The sequence below is a fragment of the Trichomonas vaginalis genome, chromosome VI (genome assembly GCF_026262505.1).
Source record: "Trichomonas vaginalis G3 chromosome VI, whole genome shotgun sequence".
In the NCBI taxonomy this organism is placed as follows: Eukaryota; Parabasalia; order Trichomonadida; family Trichomonadidae; genus Trichomonas; species Trichomonas vaginalis.
Genome location: NC_067208.1, coordinates 15,635,655 through 15,654,094, shown reverse-complemented (window position 1 = coordinate 15,654,094; position 18,440 = coordinate 15,635,655). Strand labels below are relative to the sequence as shown.

Sequence of the window (18,440 nt, the reverse complement as noted above, 5' to 3'; positions counted from 1 at the left end):
AGGAGATAAGGTTTATCGTCGACTACAACCGATATTGAGATAAAAATAATATTTATTTATTTTTCCACTACTTTCCTCCTATTTTATTAAGTATTCCTTCAGCAATTCCACCAACTGCGTTACCTGCTTGTGCTCCCATCGCTGGATTACCTGCTTTAGCACCTAATACTCCTCCTATGATAGTTCCTGCCGTTTTCGCTACTGGTGCCAAAAAGTTTGCAACGGGTTTAATAATCTTTTGATGAACCCAACTTGCAGCTTTCTTAATTCCTTCCCATAATTTTTTAAAGAATCCTGCCGCCATCTCTGATTTAATATTAATTAAAAAATATATTTCATCACTTATATTCTAATTTTTATTTAATGATAAATGAAACCGATTTTAAAAATAAATGAAACAGAGGAGGAAGAAATAAATGAAAGTGAAAATGTTCAACAAAAAATAAACGTTGTTAAACCAATTACTGAAATAAAAATTTTTTCATCTGTTGAAGAATTTAATGATTATTATGCTAATAATAAAAAATTATTTGAAGAATTGACAACGTGTAAATTGAATAAAATGTTTAAAGTTGAGGACAGAGTCCAAGACCCGGAGGGTCATGGATTCAAAATTTCAAAAATAAAAGGTGGTTAGTTTGAAATCTATTCCTCAATCAAGAATCACCTCATTAATGAAAATAGATGATTTAACAAAAAGAATAGAAATTATTGAAGAGCGAATAAATCAAATTATTGATTTCATAAATCATGACTCGTTGAGCCCGGGTCCTTAAAGCCCAAGGCACAAAGTGCCCAGGACTTAAAGTCCATCACTGAGTTCAAGGTTATATTCATCAAATATTTCATTATTAAATGCAACTTCTGCTAGTTTATTTATTTTTTCAATACGATCATTTGAAAGTCTATCGTTTAATTTTTTCTGAAGTTTTTCATTTTCTAGTTCTGAAACTTTATTTGGATGATATTTAAACCCGTTAAATTCTTTTTCCTCAGTTTTGATCATTAATTTACAAAGAACTTTTGTGGTTGGAATTCGTTTAAACCATTTATCATTAATATTTGTTATAAATTCAATATCTGGAATTAATTCCCAAATTTTTGCGTTTTCAATTAATTTATTATCAAATGCAAAAGCAATAGGTTTAATATTAAACTTACCTTTATAATATATACTTTCTACATAATCATCGAAATAAACATCTACTTGTTTAACATTTTCAAGAATTGGTGAAAGAACATCCATTAATTGATTGACGGTTACGAATCTTGATCCACTCATTTTCATACGAATTAAAAAAATAAATTATTCAAAAATGTAAGACATGAATTTTTAAAATTGGTTTCATTTATCATTCATGAAAATAATTATTTCTAATTTCTTTTACTCTCTCGTATATACTAGATTTAAAGAATTCAGAACATTTCCCATAATCTCCTAAATGTTTTCTTATCTTATTGGTTTTCCATTCATTATATGAAACTGAATAAACTTTATCTTTATCTTTACACCTTTCATCACTTCCAATATATTTATATTTCAATTTTGATTTATTGGTTTCATATTCATTAGCGTTTAATAATTCACAGTCTTCCTTTTTAAATAAATGTTTTATGTATTCAGGATTAACAATTCTATAATATTGCTTCCCTTTAAATCTTTGAATATAAACAGGAACACCATCCTCTAAAATTCGATAATCTATTTTATCCAGTTTTACTTGTTGGGTCATTTATGTAAGAATAAAAAAATAAATTATTTTTAAAAATAACTTTAATTTTTTTAATGGTTTTATAAATATATTTTTATTTTTTATTTCATTATGTATGGGCTGAGTAAAAAAAAAAAAAAAAAAAAAAAGGTAGTGGGGCTTCCAGGCACTTCGTGCCTTCTAGCCCTGAAGATGTTTAGGAGAAATGAAGTTTTGAGGACATACATGACTTTGAGTTTAGATATGACAAGATAGAATATGAGAGAGGTCCTATAAACCGGAGAAAGTGTCATATAAACATCTGTCATTTTACTCAGAATTTTACTCAGAATTCAATAAAAATATATTTTAGGGTAGAAGGGTATATCTACCCCGTTTTCTAACCTCATTTCTACCCCATATGTCCTTACTGAAAATATGACTTTGACCGAGTAGTTTTTTGAGCTGAACAAAAAGTGTCATATAAACATCTGTCAAAAGCCGCTTTTCTGTCACTTTTCAGGAAAAAACATTTTTATTATTATATATAAATGAATTTTACAAAACCACCGTTACCGTTCTTTGGAAATAAGAGTAGATGTAAAGATATTATATTGAGAGAACTTAAGAAACTACCGAATGGTCTAACATTTGTAGATTTGTTCGGTGGAAGTTTCTATATATCCCATCTATGTCATATAATATTCCCAGACTCAAAGATTATATGCAATGACTTCGACAACTATATGGACCGTCTCAAACATATTCCAGACACAAACAACATATTGAAAGAGTTAAAAGAAAAGATACCTATAGGTAAGATGGAACGTATACCATTAGATAAGAAAAATACTGTCAGAGAGGTTTTGAAAAAGGCAGAGTATATTGACTGGGATAGTATATCTGCTAGACTATTATATAGTGGTTCTATAAGAGTTCATGACATTGAAACACTTATGTCAAAAGTTTTATATCTTAACTATACAAATGTTTTCAAAGAGGACATAGAAAAAATATATTGAGGGTATAGAGTTTGTGAGATGTCATTGGACAGAGTTGTATGAAAAATATAAAGACAAGGAAAATGTTTTCTTTATAGTGGACCCGCCGTTCTATAACACATGGGATTTTCAATACCAAGTAGACTGGACTTTGAGAGACTCTTTAGAAACTTTAGACGTTTTACATAACCATCCATGCTTTTACTTTACATCCGATAAAAGTGGTTTGGAAAGTGTCATGAGATGGTTAGAGGACATACATGACTATGAGTTTAGATACGATAAGATAGAATATGAGAGAGGTCCTATAAACTGGAGAAAGTGTCATAACAAAGAAATTTTACTAGTAAGTAAATGTGGTTTGAAATAGGACTACTTGTTTTAGGTTTTTTCCATTGTGTCATTTACTTATTTGACGTGGCAGAAAGATATAGAGAATATGAAGATGAAACCAATGCCTGCAAATGTTCAGTATATGTACTCGTAAGAGATATTTTTATCTAATATTAAATGGACGCACAGAACTTAGCGAATGCACAGCAACCTGGACAACCAAACCCAGAGAATATTCCAAATGAAGTTAGAATACAAACTGCAATGGCAAACTATGGTCAAGTGCCAACAGATGTACAAATGCAAACTGCCATGTCAAATGACGCTGCGTTAGGTTTGCCACCATGGTATGCAAATATGAGATGGAAAGAGTTTTATACAAACCCTGAAGTGGGATATAAACAACTCTATGCAGATGACGCGAACACAGGAGTTGACCCAGAATATGTTTTCTACCAGAGGAGAAACAGAATGTATGAGCTCCAGTTAAAGAATGCTATGGAACTCAACAGGAAACGTAAGAGACTAGGCGGACATTAGATTTTTACATATAGTAAAATGGTTTCTTCAGTAAGATAGGAAACTTCTTTCGAAATGTTGGAAGAGGTATATGGAATGGAATAAAATCTGTCGGAAGAGGAGTATGGAACGGAGTCAAAAATATTGGTAAAAGAGTAGGTCAGTTCGTTGGTATTATACCTAAAGACCCTGAACCAGAAGAACAAGCTCCTGTTATACAACAGCCTGAACCTGCACCACAGTCTAGTTGGCAACCAAATCCAACACCTCAACCGTATTAAAAAATTATATTTTTACCGTTCGATAGTAGTTGTATATGAAACTAAGTTCTAAGTAAAACGCATGGTATAATGGAATTATTCTTTTTCTTCCATCTGTAGTAAAACCATACTTGAAAGTCTGAAATACTTCCACTTGGTGGTTCGTATAACTTTGTAGGTTTTTCGTAAAAGTCATTTGCCAAGCATAAGAAAGAGTTTTGGGCGCCAGAAAATGAAGCATGAACAATAATAGCAGCTGGGTCGAAAACATCTTTAAATAAATATGGTTCATCTCTTGCATATCGACTGTAAATATTTGCTAAAGGAAGTTTGACTTTCTGATTTAACATTCTTTGCAAATAATACCATGACATTGCAGTGAATTCTGTATATATTTGTTCGTCTTTCTTTGGATTGTCTTCGTAGATTTGAAATGACACTTGTGAATTTTGTTTGTCATATACAATTCTCACATAAAGTGTGCTCTCGGTATTTGCATATTCATCAGCATATTTTGCATAACATGAATTTATTTTATCTTCTATATTTTTTAACGCAGTCTGTAGAGAAGATGAAAGGTCAACTTGTATTAGCTCAATTTCTTCCCACATTTTCGTTTCCCTTCAGATATATAATCTATATGAAACCTTACAATAAATGGAAAACTTTTATCTTCTACAGACACAAACTTCATTCTACGAAAGCCAATAGCTTTTGTGACAGATGGGTCTCTTAGCCATCTTAATGGGTAGTCAAAACGATAGCCTTCATGCTTTACGGTCTCTGTCTCAAACTTTGACCGACATTAGTAAAAAGTTCATCTAATGGTTTAGTTGTAGCAACTCTTGAATTTTCTTTTTCTATTGGAAGCATATTTTATCTAGAATAAAAATGTCGAAAGATATTGCTTCCATGAGAGAAATACAACACAACCGACAACTCATTATGCAAGCTCTAAATAAGAACACAACAAACTTTTCAAACTATTCTAAGATATCTGAGTCATTGAAAGAAGGAAACTTAAAACTGACATTAAACCCAATGACAGATGAGTTTCTATTTCAAGACAATAAGAACCATACTGTTTGTATAAATCCAACAAAAGGAACTTTAAACGAGAAACCTATAGATGAACTTCTTTTGAAAGCAGATGTTGACAACAAAGCTGACAAAGAATATGTAGACGATGCAATAGCAAAAGAAGAAGAAAGAGCTAACAATGCTTATGCAACAAAAGAACATACTCATCCTGAACTAGCAGACAAAACATATGTTGACAATAAAATGTCAAGTGAAGTGACAAGAGCTGAAAACGAATATTCTAAAAAGACTCATACACATTCTATATCTGAAATAACAAACTTACAAGAAACCTTAAACAGGAAAAGTGACGTTGGACATACACATACCATTGCAAATATTGCAAACTTACAAGAAACCTTAAACAGGAAAAGTGACGTTGGACATACACATACATCTTCTGAAATAACAGACTTAAACGTTAGCCTTGAAAATAAAGCAGATAAAACATATGTCAATGAAATATACCAAAGTTTGCTAGGAACAAAAAATATTGAAACTATTGTTGGTGACTTTTCTGTCAATGAAGAAAACAAATATTTTAGATGGCAGTTGGTACAGTCCTTAGAAAATGGTACACGGTATAAACTCATTCCGAAAAATAACAATGAAATGTATGTAAGCTATAAAAAGAACGATGGTACACAAGTTAAAGTTCCATTAGACAACAACTGCTACTTAAACTTATATGGAGACGAACAAAAGAAATATTTAAGAGTTTATGAAATTGACAGATATGACATTGCCTGACCCAGCTCCAGCACCATATTATTATGACTATGGAGATGACAACAGAACACCACATGTAGATGAACAAAAGCTAACATTATATTTAGATTTTTATAGATATAAAAGATATAATGCAATAGAAAAAACGAGAATAGTATACTATTAAAGATGACAGAAACAAATATTATAGTCAAGACTTTACCTACCCTGAAAACATAAGATTATATTTATAAAAAATATTCTGACTTAAACCAGAAGAAACCTGAAATAGTTGCACTATATTTTAAGTTCAAAAGAGACAATCCTATAATGTCTCATATGTTTGATTTAATGAACCCAGTAGGTTCTATTTATACATCTATGGAAGCAAGAGGTCCTCAAGTAATGTTTGGTGTTGGTGCATGGGAACAAATAGTGACAGGTTTTTGTATTGTGCAAACTCTTCAAAGGAAACAGGTGGAAGTAAAACGATTTCAGGTGAAAACTTACCTGCACATAGTCACTACATAGATTTAAGTACATCTCAAGCAGGTTGGCATAAGCATAGATATTGGGATTGGTCAGGAATGACAAAAGGTAAAGGATATGATGTTAAAGACGACGTTAAATTTGCTATAAATTGTTACTGGGATGACACGCAGGGAGAAGGAAACCATACACATTTCGTTTCAGGATATACGCAAACAACGGGACAAAGTAAAGACTACATGCCACCTTACATGACAGTTTACGCATGGTATAGAATTGCTTAGTCGTCATTTTCAACTTCTTTAGCATATTCGTCAGGAGTTGTCTTATATTTGTTAGGAACTGTCTTTGAAAGTATACCACCTTGAACTTTGACAAGTTTGAAACGAGGTCTGACAATAGTAGTTTTATCTTCTGCTTGCAGTCTGTACATTTTGCCATGTTTGCCTAAAACTTCATAATATTCTCTTGTATACTTTCTTCTATTTTTACGAACACGAATGTGAGTACCTGTCGAGTTCCCATTGTTGTCATAGTCAATAGTATTTTCATATGGGTCGCGTTTAGGTATTTCTATTTTTACTTTGTCACCTTTCTTAAGTTTGAAGCCTGGCATTCTTTCTTGTTTGTCTCTTTTGACTAAACTATTAAATATATAGTCTTTCTCTAAGTCAGGGTTGTTTTTCATTTCTTCGGGGGAGTGGTTTCCCAAACCTTTTTGTTTACGGTATTGTAAATATTTAAAACTTGTCTCATCTTTGCCATGGAGAAGTGTCTATATTGTCGTCATATGACATTTCATTTGCTTCACCACCTTGTGGTTGGTTTAAGTCTCTTAAGATTTTTATACAACTGTCAATGACACCAAGAGCAGAATGGTTTTGGTCGACAATGAAATATTGGTTTACATTTTTTGAACGCAGATAGTTTTTAATCATCTGATTTGAAAGAACTTTCACAGTCAGATGTCAGTTTTGTTGGATGGTATTTGTCAACGAATATTGTCAAAGCAGTTTTCACATCTAAAATATTTTTGGACATAATGGTATGGCTTCACAGTATCTTGTGTTTTGACCGACAAATATTAGCCAGTATGGTGGTCCATCTTCTCTATACCTCGGAATGTTTTCCAAGATATCCATAAACCAAGCATTTGGTGTTGAACTAAAGATTTTTATCATGAGTGCTTTCTTTGTTGCCTTAGAAACATAGGGGTCCTTGTTTGGATTCGTCATTTTTTAACCCATAAGAAATGGGTTTATTTGGCGCATTAGCAGGAGTTGCATCCAGATTTTTGCCCGCAGTGGGAACAATAGCCAGAGGTGTATTTGGAGTTGGAAGGAAGATTTTGAGTACATTAGGTATACTTAAAGAGAAAGCACAACCTATTATACAAACTGTACAGAAAGGTTGGGATGTAGCACGAGATGCAGCAAATCTTATTCCAAATCCTGAAACAAGAGGAAAAGTTCAAGGATGGATGGACAATGTAGGAAGACAAGCAGGAAACTATTATAACAAAGCAAATGACTACTATAACCAAGCAGGACACTATATGGACCAAGGTGAAAGATTCTTTAACAGAGGATATAACCATGCACAACAATGGGTAAACAATAACCAACCGCAACCGCCTCAAACGTGGGGAATGTAAATTTTTTACTGAGATGAAATGAACAATACAGCATTGAGACAAATGGGTTCAAGATGGATTTGTCGACTTCCAGCAGTTACACACGTGTTTGTCAAGTTCTTCCTATACCTCAGGAAGTTTTAGACCGACTTAAAAATAAACAAGTTGAAAACAAAAAACTAAAATTTTTTACTGAGATGAAATGACCGAAGAAGTTGAAACGGTAGATTTGACACCACAAACAAAAAGTTCAGAACCATTGTCAAAACCTGTCAAAGAACTTACAGATGAAGAGAAAAATTCAATAATAGAAAGTGCCAGGTCTGGAAATACAAACCCTAACTACAAAGTCACTTTTCATAGAAATGGAACGGCTAGTATCTCAAAAAAGAAACAGACTCTCACAAATAAAATATTGAAGTCTGAAGGAGCTTTCGAGACAACAGATGGAAAAGTTTACTTCACTGACCAACAGTTCATTATAGAACATCTCATTGACTTAGAGTCGAAATATTCTAAACTTTACAACAAACACAAAAAGTTGAAAGGAAAACAAAAACAAATGGCATATGATATTTATGAAGATGTTGACGACACAACTGTTCCTGCAAGTGAGTAAAGTCAGAGGAACCGAAAAGTGACGAAAAACCGATAGAAGAAGAAAAACCAAAAACTGAAGATAAACCAAAACCAAAGTTTAGTTTCCAAACTAAACCAAGTCAACCTTCATTAGCTGGTATGGGTTGGCGTCAAAGACTTATGGCAGCAGGCGGTTATGTAAAGTAAAGAAAAAAACATTTTTTTTATTTTTATAAAAATGCCCCCATATAGAATGGATAGAAAATCTGCTAGAATAAAAGCAGAGTTGCAAAGATATGGTTGGAGAGTTTCAAAGAATTTTAAATATAGGAAGGGAAGACCCATAAAAGTCTATGACAAATTGTCTGCTACGAAATGGACTTGAAACAGCACGCGCAAATTATCCAAACAGACTAGAGAGGTTAGAAGAAGAACGTCTTATGGACATGCCTTTCGATGTTAGAGAACCTCAAGTTGAAGGACACGACGGCTTTGCCAGATTCTACTGGAAACATGACGAACAATTGCATCCTTTGAGAAGGAAAAAAGGAAAAGGTGAAGAGCATGCTCCCATGGAAAGAACAAGATATGCATATGAAAGTACGTGAAGTTAGAAGTCAAATTACATCTGGTCGAACCTTTACAGTAAACTTTGACGAAGGAAAGAACAAAGAAGGCTTCATGGGTGTACTTGCTGCAACAAGACGGAAATAAGAAAGGATACAATCTCAGATTGACCATAACAGATTTGGATGGTCACATTTACTATGCACATGGCAATGTCACAACAGCTGCAAACTTCTTGACGCTTTCAAGACTACAAAGAGAGAACAAATGGTTGACTCCGACTCAGACATTTTGAATGCAATTGAAGGAATTGCAAGTGTCAAGTTCGAATGGTACCAACCTAACCCTCAAGCAGTCAGACAACATGCTGGATACTTCCCGTTCATAAATAAGTCTGACATTGACTTGACAAGGTATGGAATTTACAATTCAATTGAAACAATTGTCAATGAACCTTGTATTCTTACATGTCTCAGGAACTCTGGTCTTGTTACAGATGAGAAGAATGAAGTATCTTGAGTCATGTGTGAAGACAAGGTACATTCTCAGAGGTCAATTGGCAAAAATTGCACCGTTGGCAAATGTCAATATCCGAGTCAACATACCTACAGCTAAAGGTTCTTCACATGACGACTATGTTGTTGACAAAGACTTACCATGGTTGAAGATTGTAATTGTCCACAACCACTTCATGTTGAACGAAAGTCTTACAAACCCATTGTTCGGAAAAGGCAAGTGCAACATTGTCAGAGCTGTAAACATTCTTTTCGAGAAAGGTTTGTTGGAACCAATTCCAGATGACAAGCTGACAGAAACTTTTGTACCAAAAGACGAAACAAACTTTTCATTGTTAGCAAGACCAAAAGTTGTTCCAGACAAAGTTATAGTACAAAAGAAGTACACAATTCCAAAAGGAGTTGGATTGTTCGGATACCAACCTGAACCAGAAGAACTTCCAATGAGGTTGCAAGAACTTCAAGATGCTATAAACAAACTTCCATTGAGACATCCAATTGACGTCAAATTGTATTGGAGAGCATCTGAGTTAGGTCAGAAGGTTTTATATGAAACAGGTTGCTTCGACGATGTTTATGAGATAACAGGAGAAGTTTCTCAGAAGATAAGAGACTCACTTGAATTTCCACAAACTGGACCAATTGGTTGCGACAAGTTCGACTCAAACGAAAAGATATACTATGTCGACCTTAACGCTGCATACATGAGGTTCGTCCAATATATCCCGACTGGAATTCCAAACGAAGACGGTGAGTTCCCAGGAAGGAACTATACAGTTGGAAAAGTCATACAACAACTGTATGATATTAGGAAAGCTTCAAACCCCAAACTTGCAATGACACTCAAATTGCTTATGAATTCGACATGGGGATATTCCATTAAGAAACCTCAAGAGATGAAGAGTAAACATTATGAGAAGGTCGACAACTTTGTTGAAAGGTTTTCTCCTTTTGTTTTGAAGTACGAATTCACTCAAGGTCAAAGTGGCTTAGTAACCACATTAAAACCTATTGTCGAACATTGGTCTTACCCTCAGTTCGCAAAGGCAGTCCTTGACAACTACAACAAATTCTTCTCCGAAGTCAAATCCAAAGTGAAGGTTTACTATGAGAACATTGACGCACTCATGACGAACGAAGAAGGGTACAACAAACTCATTGAAATGGGCATGGTCGGTGAAAAGATGGGTCAATTCAAATTGGACAAAATTTTCACCGAAGTTCATGTAATATCGAAAAGGAAGTACTGGGGTGTTAAAGAAGATGGTGAAATAGTTAAACATTGCATGAAATAAAAAATTTTTATTCGAATTTGAATCGGACAGGTCGAGTTACACCATTCTTGGTCTCAAACTCATATATAACCTGTTTGTCTGTATTTTCGTCGACTATGGCACGAGACACAAACATTGACCAAACGGACAAAAAGTGTCATTTCGGATGGTCACGCAGCCAATCGCATTCGAGCACTTCGAAGAAGCCTTACGTTCCAAGGGAGAGGGTGTCTGGTGCAAGGGAGAGGTCATGAGACTCTACGAGCAGTACATCCTCAATGCCTGGGAGGACAAATCGTCCTTGGATTGGCAAATCTACCAACTCCTCTGGGACGACCTCCTACGCAACTGGGATGAACGAAAGAGTCCAATTCAAGGTCGGGAACTAATTTTGCAAATTGACCTTAATTTCACATACTTATCCAAATAAACACCTAAATTTACTCGGGGTTTCCCCCTAAAATAAAATTTTTTTACTCTTAGAACCACTCGAGGTTCTCCTTACGGTTGTTGAGCTTGTCACCGTCAATGTGTCTGACCTTCGTCTTCTTGCTGGATTTGGAACCCATTGAATTGCGACAAGCTTGCCCATGGAAATTGAACCGCGATTCCGAAGGTTAAGGTTCAAGTGTCCCAAGTTGTTGAGGACTGGGGTAAGAACCTTGCCTGTCTCCTTGTTGCGGATTTTGTATGGGTAGGGTTGGGAAATTTCGTAACTGTCATCGGCAACAAGGGTTGCCCAAACTTCCTTTCTTCGTGTTTCTCTTCTTCTCTCTTCTTCTTCGTGTTCTTCTTCTTCTTCGTGTTTCTCTTCTTCCTCGACAAATTCCTTCTTCAATTTGGTACTCACGAATTACGGTGTTGGAGGTTCTGTCCTTTCCGAGTACCTTCCAGATGGCGTCTATCTCTTCGAAGAAACGGTAGATGAGTCTGGCAAGGTCTCGGTTCTCTCTCGCGTAAATGCGCAAGGTTTCCGTCAAATCATTCAGGCATTTCTCATTGGAAGCTTGGTTCATGAGGACATCGGCTTTGAGCTTGGTCATCTCTTCCATAAGACTACTTTGGAGAGTCTTAACGGTGTTTGTCAGATGAGCTTTCAAATTCAAAATTTGAATTTGAACTGGGCGCTTGTCTGGCAACATTGAAAGGACATCTGCCATTGTGTTCGGCTTCGGTGCTTGTTCGGACATCGAAAAAATGAAGTGGTTTGAGAATGACGGTTTTACTTCAAAAAGCTTGTTATGACGGTTAAGTCATACAACAAGTTTAAAATAATATCTTGTTCTTCTTCTGAACGTTTGTTGTCTCTTCCGATAAAAGTTTCGAACATGAGAACCAAAAAACGTTTTTTGAGATTGCGGAAGAGTTCAGGCAAACGTTCATATTCTGGATATGTTGGGAGCAGTTCAAACATCTGAGCTGACTTTCGGACAAAATTGGGACAATGTCAGAAAATTCATCTTTGGTCGGACTGCTTGAAGGTAAGTCCCTTACATGTAAGTAGCTCTGGTAAAGTCTTCTCATTTCTGCTAACTTTTGGAGTATAGCTTCGTAGTTTAGAAGTTTTAATTTTAATTGTCTTATTCCACTCTTTACTTCTAAACGGTAAGTATCCATGAGGTCAAGAGTAGCTTTGGTAGCTTTAAGTGGAGCTATCTGTTCCTTGACTTCTGCAATTTTGGTTGCAATTGTGGTTTGAGCTCCTTCAAGTTCGCCGTCTATGTCGTTCTCAACGCCTTCAACCATGGCTTGAAACTCTTCATCGGTCCATTGAGATTGGTGTGGGACGAATTTAACTTGCTTCATTCAAAAAATGAAAAAAAATGTTTTTACTCAAAACGTTAAGGTTGACTGAACTGGTTGGATGTCGCCTTCACAGGTTATGTAGAACGGCTGACCCGAGAAGTGAAGGAGAGACTGAATTGCCAATTTCATATGGGGTAGGGGGTTCTCCTTGTTTGGTATTTTTATCCAAGGACGTTTGTTTAGGAACTTAACAAGAGCTTCTCTTTTGGCGTCCTTTATGCCATCGTAGGCTGTCCCGTCTGGTATTTGAATTGGAATTCCAGTCGAAGTCTCGAGCTGAAGTGTAGACCTTCCAGAAATAGTGGTGAACTTGACCTTGGGCTTCATTACCCTGCGCAAGTACTGCTTAACAACTTCATTTATCTCTATAAGGTAAATTGCCTCGTCAAATCCTTCTGGTATTCCGAGTCCTTCCATCCGACAGGAAAATATTTTCCCGACAACTGGAAAAAATTTTCCCGACGACAGGAAGGACTCTTCCAGTTGTCCGTCCGTAAACCATTCAAATTTTCGAAAATTGAGAACTTTTGGTCGAACTTCAGAAAAAGTTTTTCCTTCCGACAGGAAAGGTTTTTCCTTCCGACAGGAAAGGTTTTTCCTTCCGACAGGAAAGGTTTTTCCTTCCGACAGGAAAGGTTTTTCCTTCCGACGGTTAAGCCACAAACAGATGTCCGACGTACCACCAACCGAGCCCATTCCCAAACCAGAGGAACCTAAAGCACCAGCCCCTGCACCTCAGCAACCTCAGTTCCAGCAAGTCCCTCCACCAAATTACTACCAATTTCCACCTCAAGGTTACTACCTACCACAAGGCTTCCCGAACTACCCTCCTCCTCAGCCTATGCCTTACTTCCCCAACCCTTGGATGTTTATGCAAAACCCTGCCCCACAATTCCAATCTCAATCCAAGAGAGACCAAGAGTTCGAGGAAGGTCTGAACCGCTTACGCAAAGAGTATGCTACTACCCCAATGGAAGAAGACAGGCTTTCAGTCTCTTCCCTCAAATCGACCGATTCGACTCGTACCACAGATTCGGTTCGTGACCGTGAAGACTACCTCAAGCAGTCTGAGAGACTCTTCATCCTACAACCATTTACAGTTGGAGCTCTCAAGAACATGCGCAATTACGAAGGTCAGACACCAGCTGGAGACCGCAAAACAGACGTACTCGCAAGAGCAGTCCAACTGGTCAAGACAAAGACTGAGATAGTCGACTTCATTCTTGCAGCTTGCCCATACAAGTAAAAAAATAAACAATTACGAGTTAAACTTTTTACTCTTTCTTTTCTGAGTTGTTTAGAGCTGGTTTCTCTTGTAGAAACCTTTCGTACTCTTCCATGGTCATGTAATTGCGAATTTGGTACGCAATTCCAGGTTCGTTGTTTTTGAACCTTACGTATGTAACGCTTCCATCCTCCTCAGGGAAGTAAGCTGCTAACATCTGACCAAGTTTTCTCGGTGACTCGGAGCTCATAAAAATGTCACTTTTTAAACGTTAAGTTTTTAGTCTTATTTTACCCTTTGTTTACCCTTTGTTTGTCAAGGTAGTATTGGAGTGCAATTTCTCCAAATTCTCTGTGTCGGAGTTCTTCAGCATTTTCCAAGGTGTCCTTGGAGAACTCAAAGAAGTTGTCAAGAACATACTGCCATGCTGCTCTTCTGAGTTCGTCGGTATTTTGGAAGTGTTGCACCTTCGAGTCTTCGGACATGAAAAAATGACACTTTTTCTATTAAACCGTTTTGGCATTTCTCATGAGTGAGTATAGTTCTGCCGAACCATTGGAAGAGAAGAAGTACCTTGCTGGCAAAAGACAAAAATAGTTGCCTTAGTTGTCATTGCAATTGTACTCGTAATTGAATTCATTGTACTTCTCTTCACGTACATAAAACTCAGGACGGCATATGCTTTAAGAAGCTACCATCTTACTAAGACTAAACACTTAGATTTTTCAAGCTTGACTTTTTACAAATTTGAATTTTACACCCAAAAATATATTTTAGGGTAGAAGGTTAGATCTAACCTGTTTTCTAACCTCTTTTCTACCCTCTTGAATTTGTCATGAGTTTTCCCGAAATAAAAAATAAAGTTGGTTTTTTTAAAAAAATATTTTTTTATTTTTATTGTAAGAACATGTTAGCAACAACAGCACCAAACTCGTTAGTCATGAACCCAACTTCAATGTTAGTAGAGATGAAAAGCTTCATTCCTTCTTCATATACTTTTGAAACAAAAATCCAGAAGATAAAGCAAGAACTTTTAACAAGTAATTTAGACTGTAGTGCGAAAGATGAAACAAATGAACAGTATCTTTATGAAATGCAGGACATTATTGACCATCTACCTAAACTTCCTGAAATACAACAACAAAAGCTTACTATTCCAGAATTCGATGAAATAGAAGTCAAAGCAACTGACTCAGTAGAAATAAAGAAGTTCATACGAAAGGTTAACTATGAGTTTCTTGGATTTCATTGCAACCACAAAGTCATGGACAAAGATTGCGACATGGTATATAAGAACATCTCTGACATATACAAATCTGAAGAGTTTAAGACCTACGACAACTTTGTTTCGTTAGTTGCAAAATGTGTATGGCAGATAAGAGATAAAGATAGAAGAGGTAAGGTATGGAATGAACAGATAAAACCCGCAACTTTTGAGTTAAAGAGAGCAATTGACGCCTTAGTCATACTAGCAGGTAAGATTTCAATGTACAATGCTAAAATGAACCCACAATGTTCAAAATGTAAAGCAGCAATGAGGAAATATAACTACTCCGTCAAAGAGATAGAACGTATGCGAAACGACTATGCTGACTTAAAGAAAGAAGTAGAGAAACCAGCAGAAGATAAAATGGACATGTTGACATTTCTGAACAAAAACTATCCAACAGCTGACGATTTCCTTCTATCTGATGTCAAGAAGAAATATAAAGAAACCTTCGGCATTGTTAAAACATTCGATGTACTGACAGAAGAAATAGAAGCTACGAAATTGTTTAGAATTTCACGAATTCACAATGTTTACCATGTAAAACGCTTATAAAATAACTGGGGTAGAAATGAGGTTAGAAAACAGGTTAGATCTAACCTTCTAACATAAACATTATTTTTATTGAATTCCGTATGAAATTTCATGAATTTCCTCATATGCTTGCTTCCCTCGGAAAACCGAGAGAAGAACAGCGAGTAGTGAAAAAACCCTGGTCGCCAAAACTCTTTATTTTTCAAGCTTGACTTTTTACAATTTGAACTTTGTTTGCGTAGATATGAATTCTGAAAGAAGTATGAGGGTCTTGTATGACTTTGTACTTCTCCCATAGTTCATGTCTGTCAAACTTACCTGCCATGGACTCTTTCATAAGTTCCATGAAATCGTCTTCGGACAATCCAGGGAAAAGTATGATATCAGTAAGTATTCTTTTAACATCCTTACTTAAACTCTTGGCTGTCTGTACACAAATGACAACTGAAATGTTAAAGTGTCTGAGCTTCTTAAGAATTCGACACATGTCTTGTTCTCTGTTCTTTAACAAAGGATGAGAAGCAAAGTCATCTAAGATAAGAAGACATCTATGAGGGTAAGTCTTCCAATCGTACGATTGCAATTTCTTCGAAATGTATTCTATCTCTTTCTGTTTGTTTCTGAAGTGTTTCTTCTCTAATATTCTCTGCATTTCCTCATTTGGGTCTTTAAACTTAGAATTTATATACTCATTTATAGCATTATACTTCAAAACTCTTCTTTGGTACTTCTTTATCCAATCTAACAACTCAGAGTCTTTTATACATACTAACTTAGACTTCTTTATAATATCTTTGAACGAATTGACGGTTTGGTCAAATTGACCAGAAGTACTACAAATGACTACTAACTCATAGAATGGGTTCTTCTCATCTAGTTCTTGTTGTTGTGCAGCCATTTTAAGATAAGTGAAAGTCTTACCCGACCCAGGTGGTGCGATTAGACCTGTTATACCATTCTGAGCAAATAGGAACTTGTCATGTATAGGCTTTATCTGAGCATTTTCTAACTTCCTCTTGTTCTTGTTTAAAACATTCTCAAATTTCTTGTCAATGTCAGCAAACTTTTTTTCTAACATATTTTTAGAAAAATTAAAATTTTTATCTTTTAGAAAATGTCTAGCGATTTCGCTATCTATATTCGAGACAAGCTTTTTGACAGCAAAACATCTGTCGACCATAAAATCTTACATAGTGTAAACAAGAAAGGTGAATTTGTTCTAAAGTTCTGTTTCTGGGAATATGACAAGAACCATAAAACATTAGGCAGAGAAGTCTTAAAATTTGTCAATGACAGACTTGTTGACAGAGATGACGCCTCTTGGAGAGATGAAGTCCAACAAAACTTCTTAGAATGCAAAGAAGACACATGCACTGTTCTTGAAGATGAAATAGAAAACAGAATAGAAGAGCTATTAAAGGACAAAGAACTTTTACAAAAATATGGTTCTGAGAAATTTGACATAACTCCACCAGAAAAGAAGAAGAGAGAAAAGAAAGAAAAGAAAGAAAAGAAAGTAGAAGAAGAGAAGAAAGAACCTGAACCAGAGAAAAAGAAATTTGACATGTAAAAATAAAATTTTATTTTTAGAACATTTCTGGGTCAATGTCAATGTTCTCTTCCTCTTTAGGAGCAAACACTGGCTTAGACTCTAAAATCTTTTTACCCAACTTACCTTGAACTTCAACTATCTTAGACTCATAATATTCATAGTCGTCTGCTTTCTTTGGTTCATAAGGTATAACAAGTTTGTATGCTTTGCCTTCTTTAAGGTTTGAGAACCTTCTGTCAAAATTTTCTTTGACTGCTAACAAACCTTCTATGTCTAAGTCTTCAAATTTCGCACCATTTTTAGTCACAATAGCAAACTTAACTGGTTCGATGTTCCAAACTTTGCTGAATGTAGACTTTTCAAAATTGTAGAAGTAAACATTCAAATAAGCGAATGGGTCTAGTTCTTCTTTGACTTCTGTCATGTACTTATTTACTGAAATATATTTCGTCATCTTTTCTATCGGATAAAAAAAGATTTTTTTTAAATTTACTCAGAAAAATTTTTCTTTGTATATACGCCATTCTGAACATCTAAAAGATTTTTGACATTTGCCAAGAATGTTCGTTTAGAAGCTGTCATATAACCATATTCTTGACAATACTGTTTATACGAATCGTACAATGACCTTTCATCTAATGACACAAAGTCGCTTTCTTCTATGAACAGTTCATATACACTCTTGTTTGCTTCTAACAATGTTTGTCTTTCTTCGGTATGTGGAATTTGTCTTGGATTGAACTTTGAAATATCTAATGTCATGAAATATGAGAACAAGTGGTTGTAAAAGTTAGGTGTCAAAGTTTCTGCTAAGTCGTCAAAATATTCTGTATCTTGCATATGAGAATCTGACGTTCTGACAACTACATATCTTCTGTCAGAACTTTCTAACTTCATCGGAACAGCATTGTTTGAAACCATAATGAAGTTTGCAACATTTTCACAAACTCTTTGGTCTTTATATTTTCTTTCAACAACTCCAACTTTGTCTGTTATAAGACTCTTCAAAGCATCTGAGTTCAAAACTTTTGTTGTATCTATACTTTGAAGTTCATTGCAAACTATAAGTTTCATATTCTCTATTGAAGAGTTAAATTTACCGCAGATGTTTTCTAAGTTTGTCATATTAGGGTTCGAATAGCCCTCTAACAGTTTGCATAAGATATCTGTAAGAAATGTTCTTACCAGTTCCTTGTTTTCCAATTATAATGAGAGCAGTTTCATTTTTAGCACTTGGATGTTGTAAGATGTTTGCAAACCAACATAAGATATACTCATAGACTCTTTCGTTTCCATTGCATATAATTTCTTTGACATGGTCTAACCAAGCTTCTATAATATTTTCTTTCCATTCTACTTGTTCGTATTTATATCCAGTGAAGATAGAATAGAAGTTTGGAGAAGGTG

At 35.3% G+C, this 18,440-nt stretch overlaps 13 protein-coding genes and 3 pseudogenes across 16 annotated transcripts, besides 1 other annotated feature; 8 read left to right on the top strand and 8 right to left on the bottom strand.

The window, feature by feature from the left end:
- Window positions 1–67: 67 nt before the first annotated feature.
- Window positions 68–304, bottom strand: TVAGG3_0871650 (N-acetylmuramoyl-l-alanine amidase family; the record flags this gene model as incomplete). The annotated part of the gene is made up of 1 exon (XM_051250077.1): window positions 68–304. One exon carries the CDS (start codon window positions 302–304, stop codon window positions 68–70), a length of 237 nt encoding a protein of 78 aa, XP_051085552.1.
- Window positions 305–1,838: 1,534 nt separating this feature from the next.
- Window positions 1,839–18,440: part of a mobile genetic element that runs on past the window's edge.
- TVAGG3_0871640 (uncharacterized protein) lies at window positions 3,203–3,565 on the top strand (the record flags this gene model as incomplete). The annotated part of the gene is made up of 1 exon (XM_051250076.1): window positions 3,203–3,565. The coding sequence occupies one exon, from the start codon at window positions 3,203–3,205 to the stop codon at window positions 3,563–3,565; it is 363 nt and encodes a 120-aa protein (XP_051085551.1).
- TVAGG3_0871630 (uncharacterized protein) lies at window positions 7,334–7,735 on the top strand (the record flags this gene model as incomplete). Its single annotated transcript, XM_051250075.1, has 1 exon — window positions 7,334–7,735. The coding sequence occupies one exon, from the start codon at window positions 7,334–7,336 to the stop codon at window positions 7,733–7,735; it is 402 nt and encodes a 133-aa protein (XP_051085550.1).
- On the top strand, window positions 7,917–8,500 carry TVAGG3_0871620 (annotated as a pseudogene). The gene has a single exon. A coding segment is annotated over exon 1 (584 nt).
- On the top strand, window positions 8,541–10,670 carry TVAGG3_0871610 (annotated as a pseudogene). Its single transcript has one exon. A coding segment is annotated over exon 1 (2,130 nt).
- TVAGG3_0871600 (uncharacterized protein) lies at window positions 10,816–11,079 on the top strand (the record flags this gene model as incomplete). Its single annotated transcript, XM_051250074.1, has 1 exon — window positions 10,816–11,079. One exon carries the CDS (start codon window positions 10,816–10,818, stop codon window positions 11,077–11,079), a length of 264 nt encoding a protein of 87 aa, XP_051085549.1.
- Window positions 11,338–11,839, bottom strand: TVAGG3_0871590 (annotated as a pseudogene). The gene has a single exon. A coding segment is annotated over exon 1 (502 nt).
- On the bottom strand, window positions 12,268–12,455 carry TVAGG3_0871580 (uncharacterized protein; the record flags this gene model as incomplete). The annotated part of the gene is made up of 1 exon (XM_051250073.1): window positions 12,268–12,455. A coding segment is annotated over one exon (188 nt), but the record flags the coding sequence as incomplete, so codon positions are not given.
- On the bottom strand, window positions 12,483–12,872 carry TVAGG3_0871570 (uncharacterized protein; the record flags this gene model as incomplete). Its single annotated transcript, XM_051250072.1, has 1 exon — window positions 12,483–12,872. One exon carries the CDS (start codon window positions 12,870–12,872, stop codon window positions 12,483–12,485), a length of 390 nt encoding a protein of 129 aa, XP_051085547.1.
- Window positions 13,123–13,701, top strand: TVAGG3_0871560 (uncharacterized protein; the record flags this gene model as incomplete). Its single annotated transcript, XM_001325635.2, has 1 exon — window positions 13,123–13,701. One exon carries the CDS (start codon window positions 13,123–13,125, stop codon window positions 13,699–13,701), a length of 579 nt encoding a protein of 192 aa, XP_001325670.2.
- On the bottom strand, window positions 13,730–13,897 carry TVAGG3_0871550 (uncharacterized protein; the record flags this gene model as incomplete). The annotated part of the gene is made up of 1 exon (XM_051250071.1): window positions 13,730–13,897. The coding sequence occupies one exon, from the start codon at window positions 13,895–13,897 to the stop codon at window positions 13,730–13,732; it is 168 nt and encodes a 55-aa protein (XP_051085546.1).
- On the top strand, window positions 14,588–15,453 carry TVAGG3_0871540 (organellar and viral DNA polymerase type B; the record flags this gene model as incomplete). The annotated part of the gene is made up of 1 exon (XM_051250070.1): window positions 14,588–15,453. A coding segment is annotated over one exon (866 nt), but the record flags the coding sequence as incomplete, so codon positions are not given.
- On the bottom strand, window positions 15,684–16,133 carry TVAGG3_0871530 (protein of unknown function, DUF4106 family; the record flags this gene model as incomplete). Its single annotated transcript, XM_051250069.1, has 1 exon — window positions 15,684–16,133. One exon carries the CDS (start codon window positions 16,131–16,133, stop codon window positions 15,684–15,686), a length of 450 nt encoding a protein of 149 aa, XP_051085544.1.
- On the top strand, window positions 16,596–17,051 carry TVAGG3_0871520 (uncharacterized protein; the record flags this gene model as incomplete). The annotated part of the gene is made up of 1 exon (XM_051250068.1): window positions 16,596–17,051. The coding sequence occupies one exon, from the start codon at window positions 16,596–16,598 to the stop codon at window positions 17,049–17,051; it is 456 nt and encodes a 151-aa protein (XP_051085543.1).
- On the bottom strand, window positions 17,068–17,487 carry TVAGG3_0871510 (protein of unknown function, DUF4108 family; the record flags this gene model as incomplete). The annotated part of the gene is made up of 1 exon (XM_051250067.1): window positions 17,068–17,487. The coding sequence occupies one exon, from the start codon at window positions 17,485–17,487 to the stop codon at window positions 17,068–17,070; it is 420 nt and encodes a 139-aa protein (XP_051085542.1).
- TVAGG3_0871500 (protein of unknown function, DUF4106 family) lies at window positions 17,523–18,158 on the bottom strand (the record flags this gene model as incomplete). The annotated part of the gene is made up of 1 exon (XM_051250066.1): window positions 17,523–18,158. One exon carries the CDS (start codon window positions 18,156–18,158, stop codon window positions 17,523–17,525), a length of 636 nt encoding a protein of 211 aa, XP_051085541.1.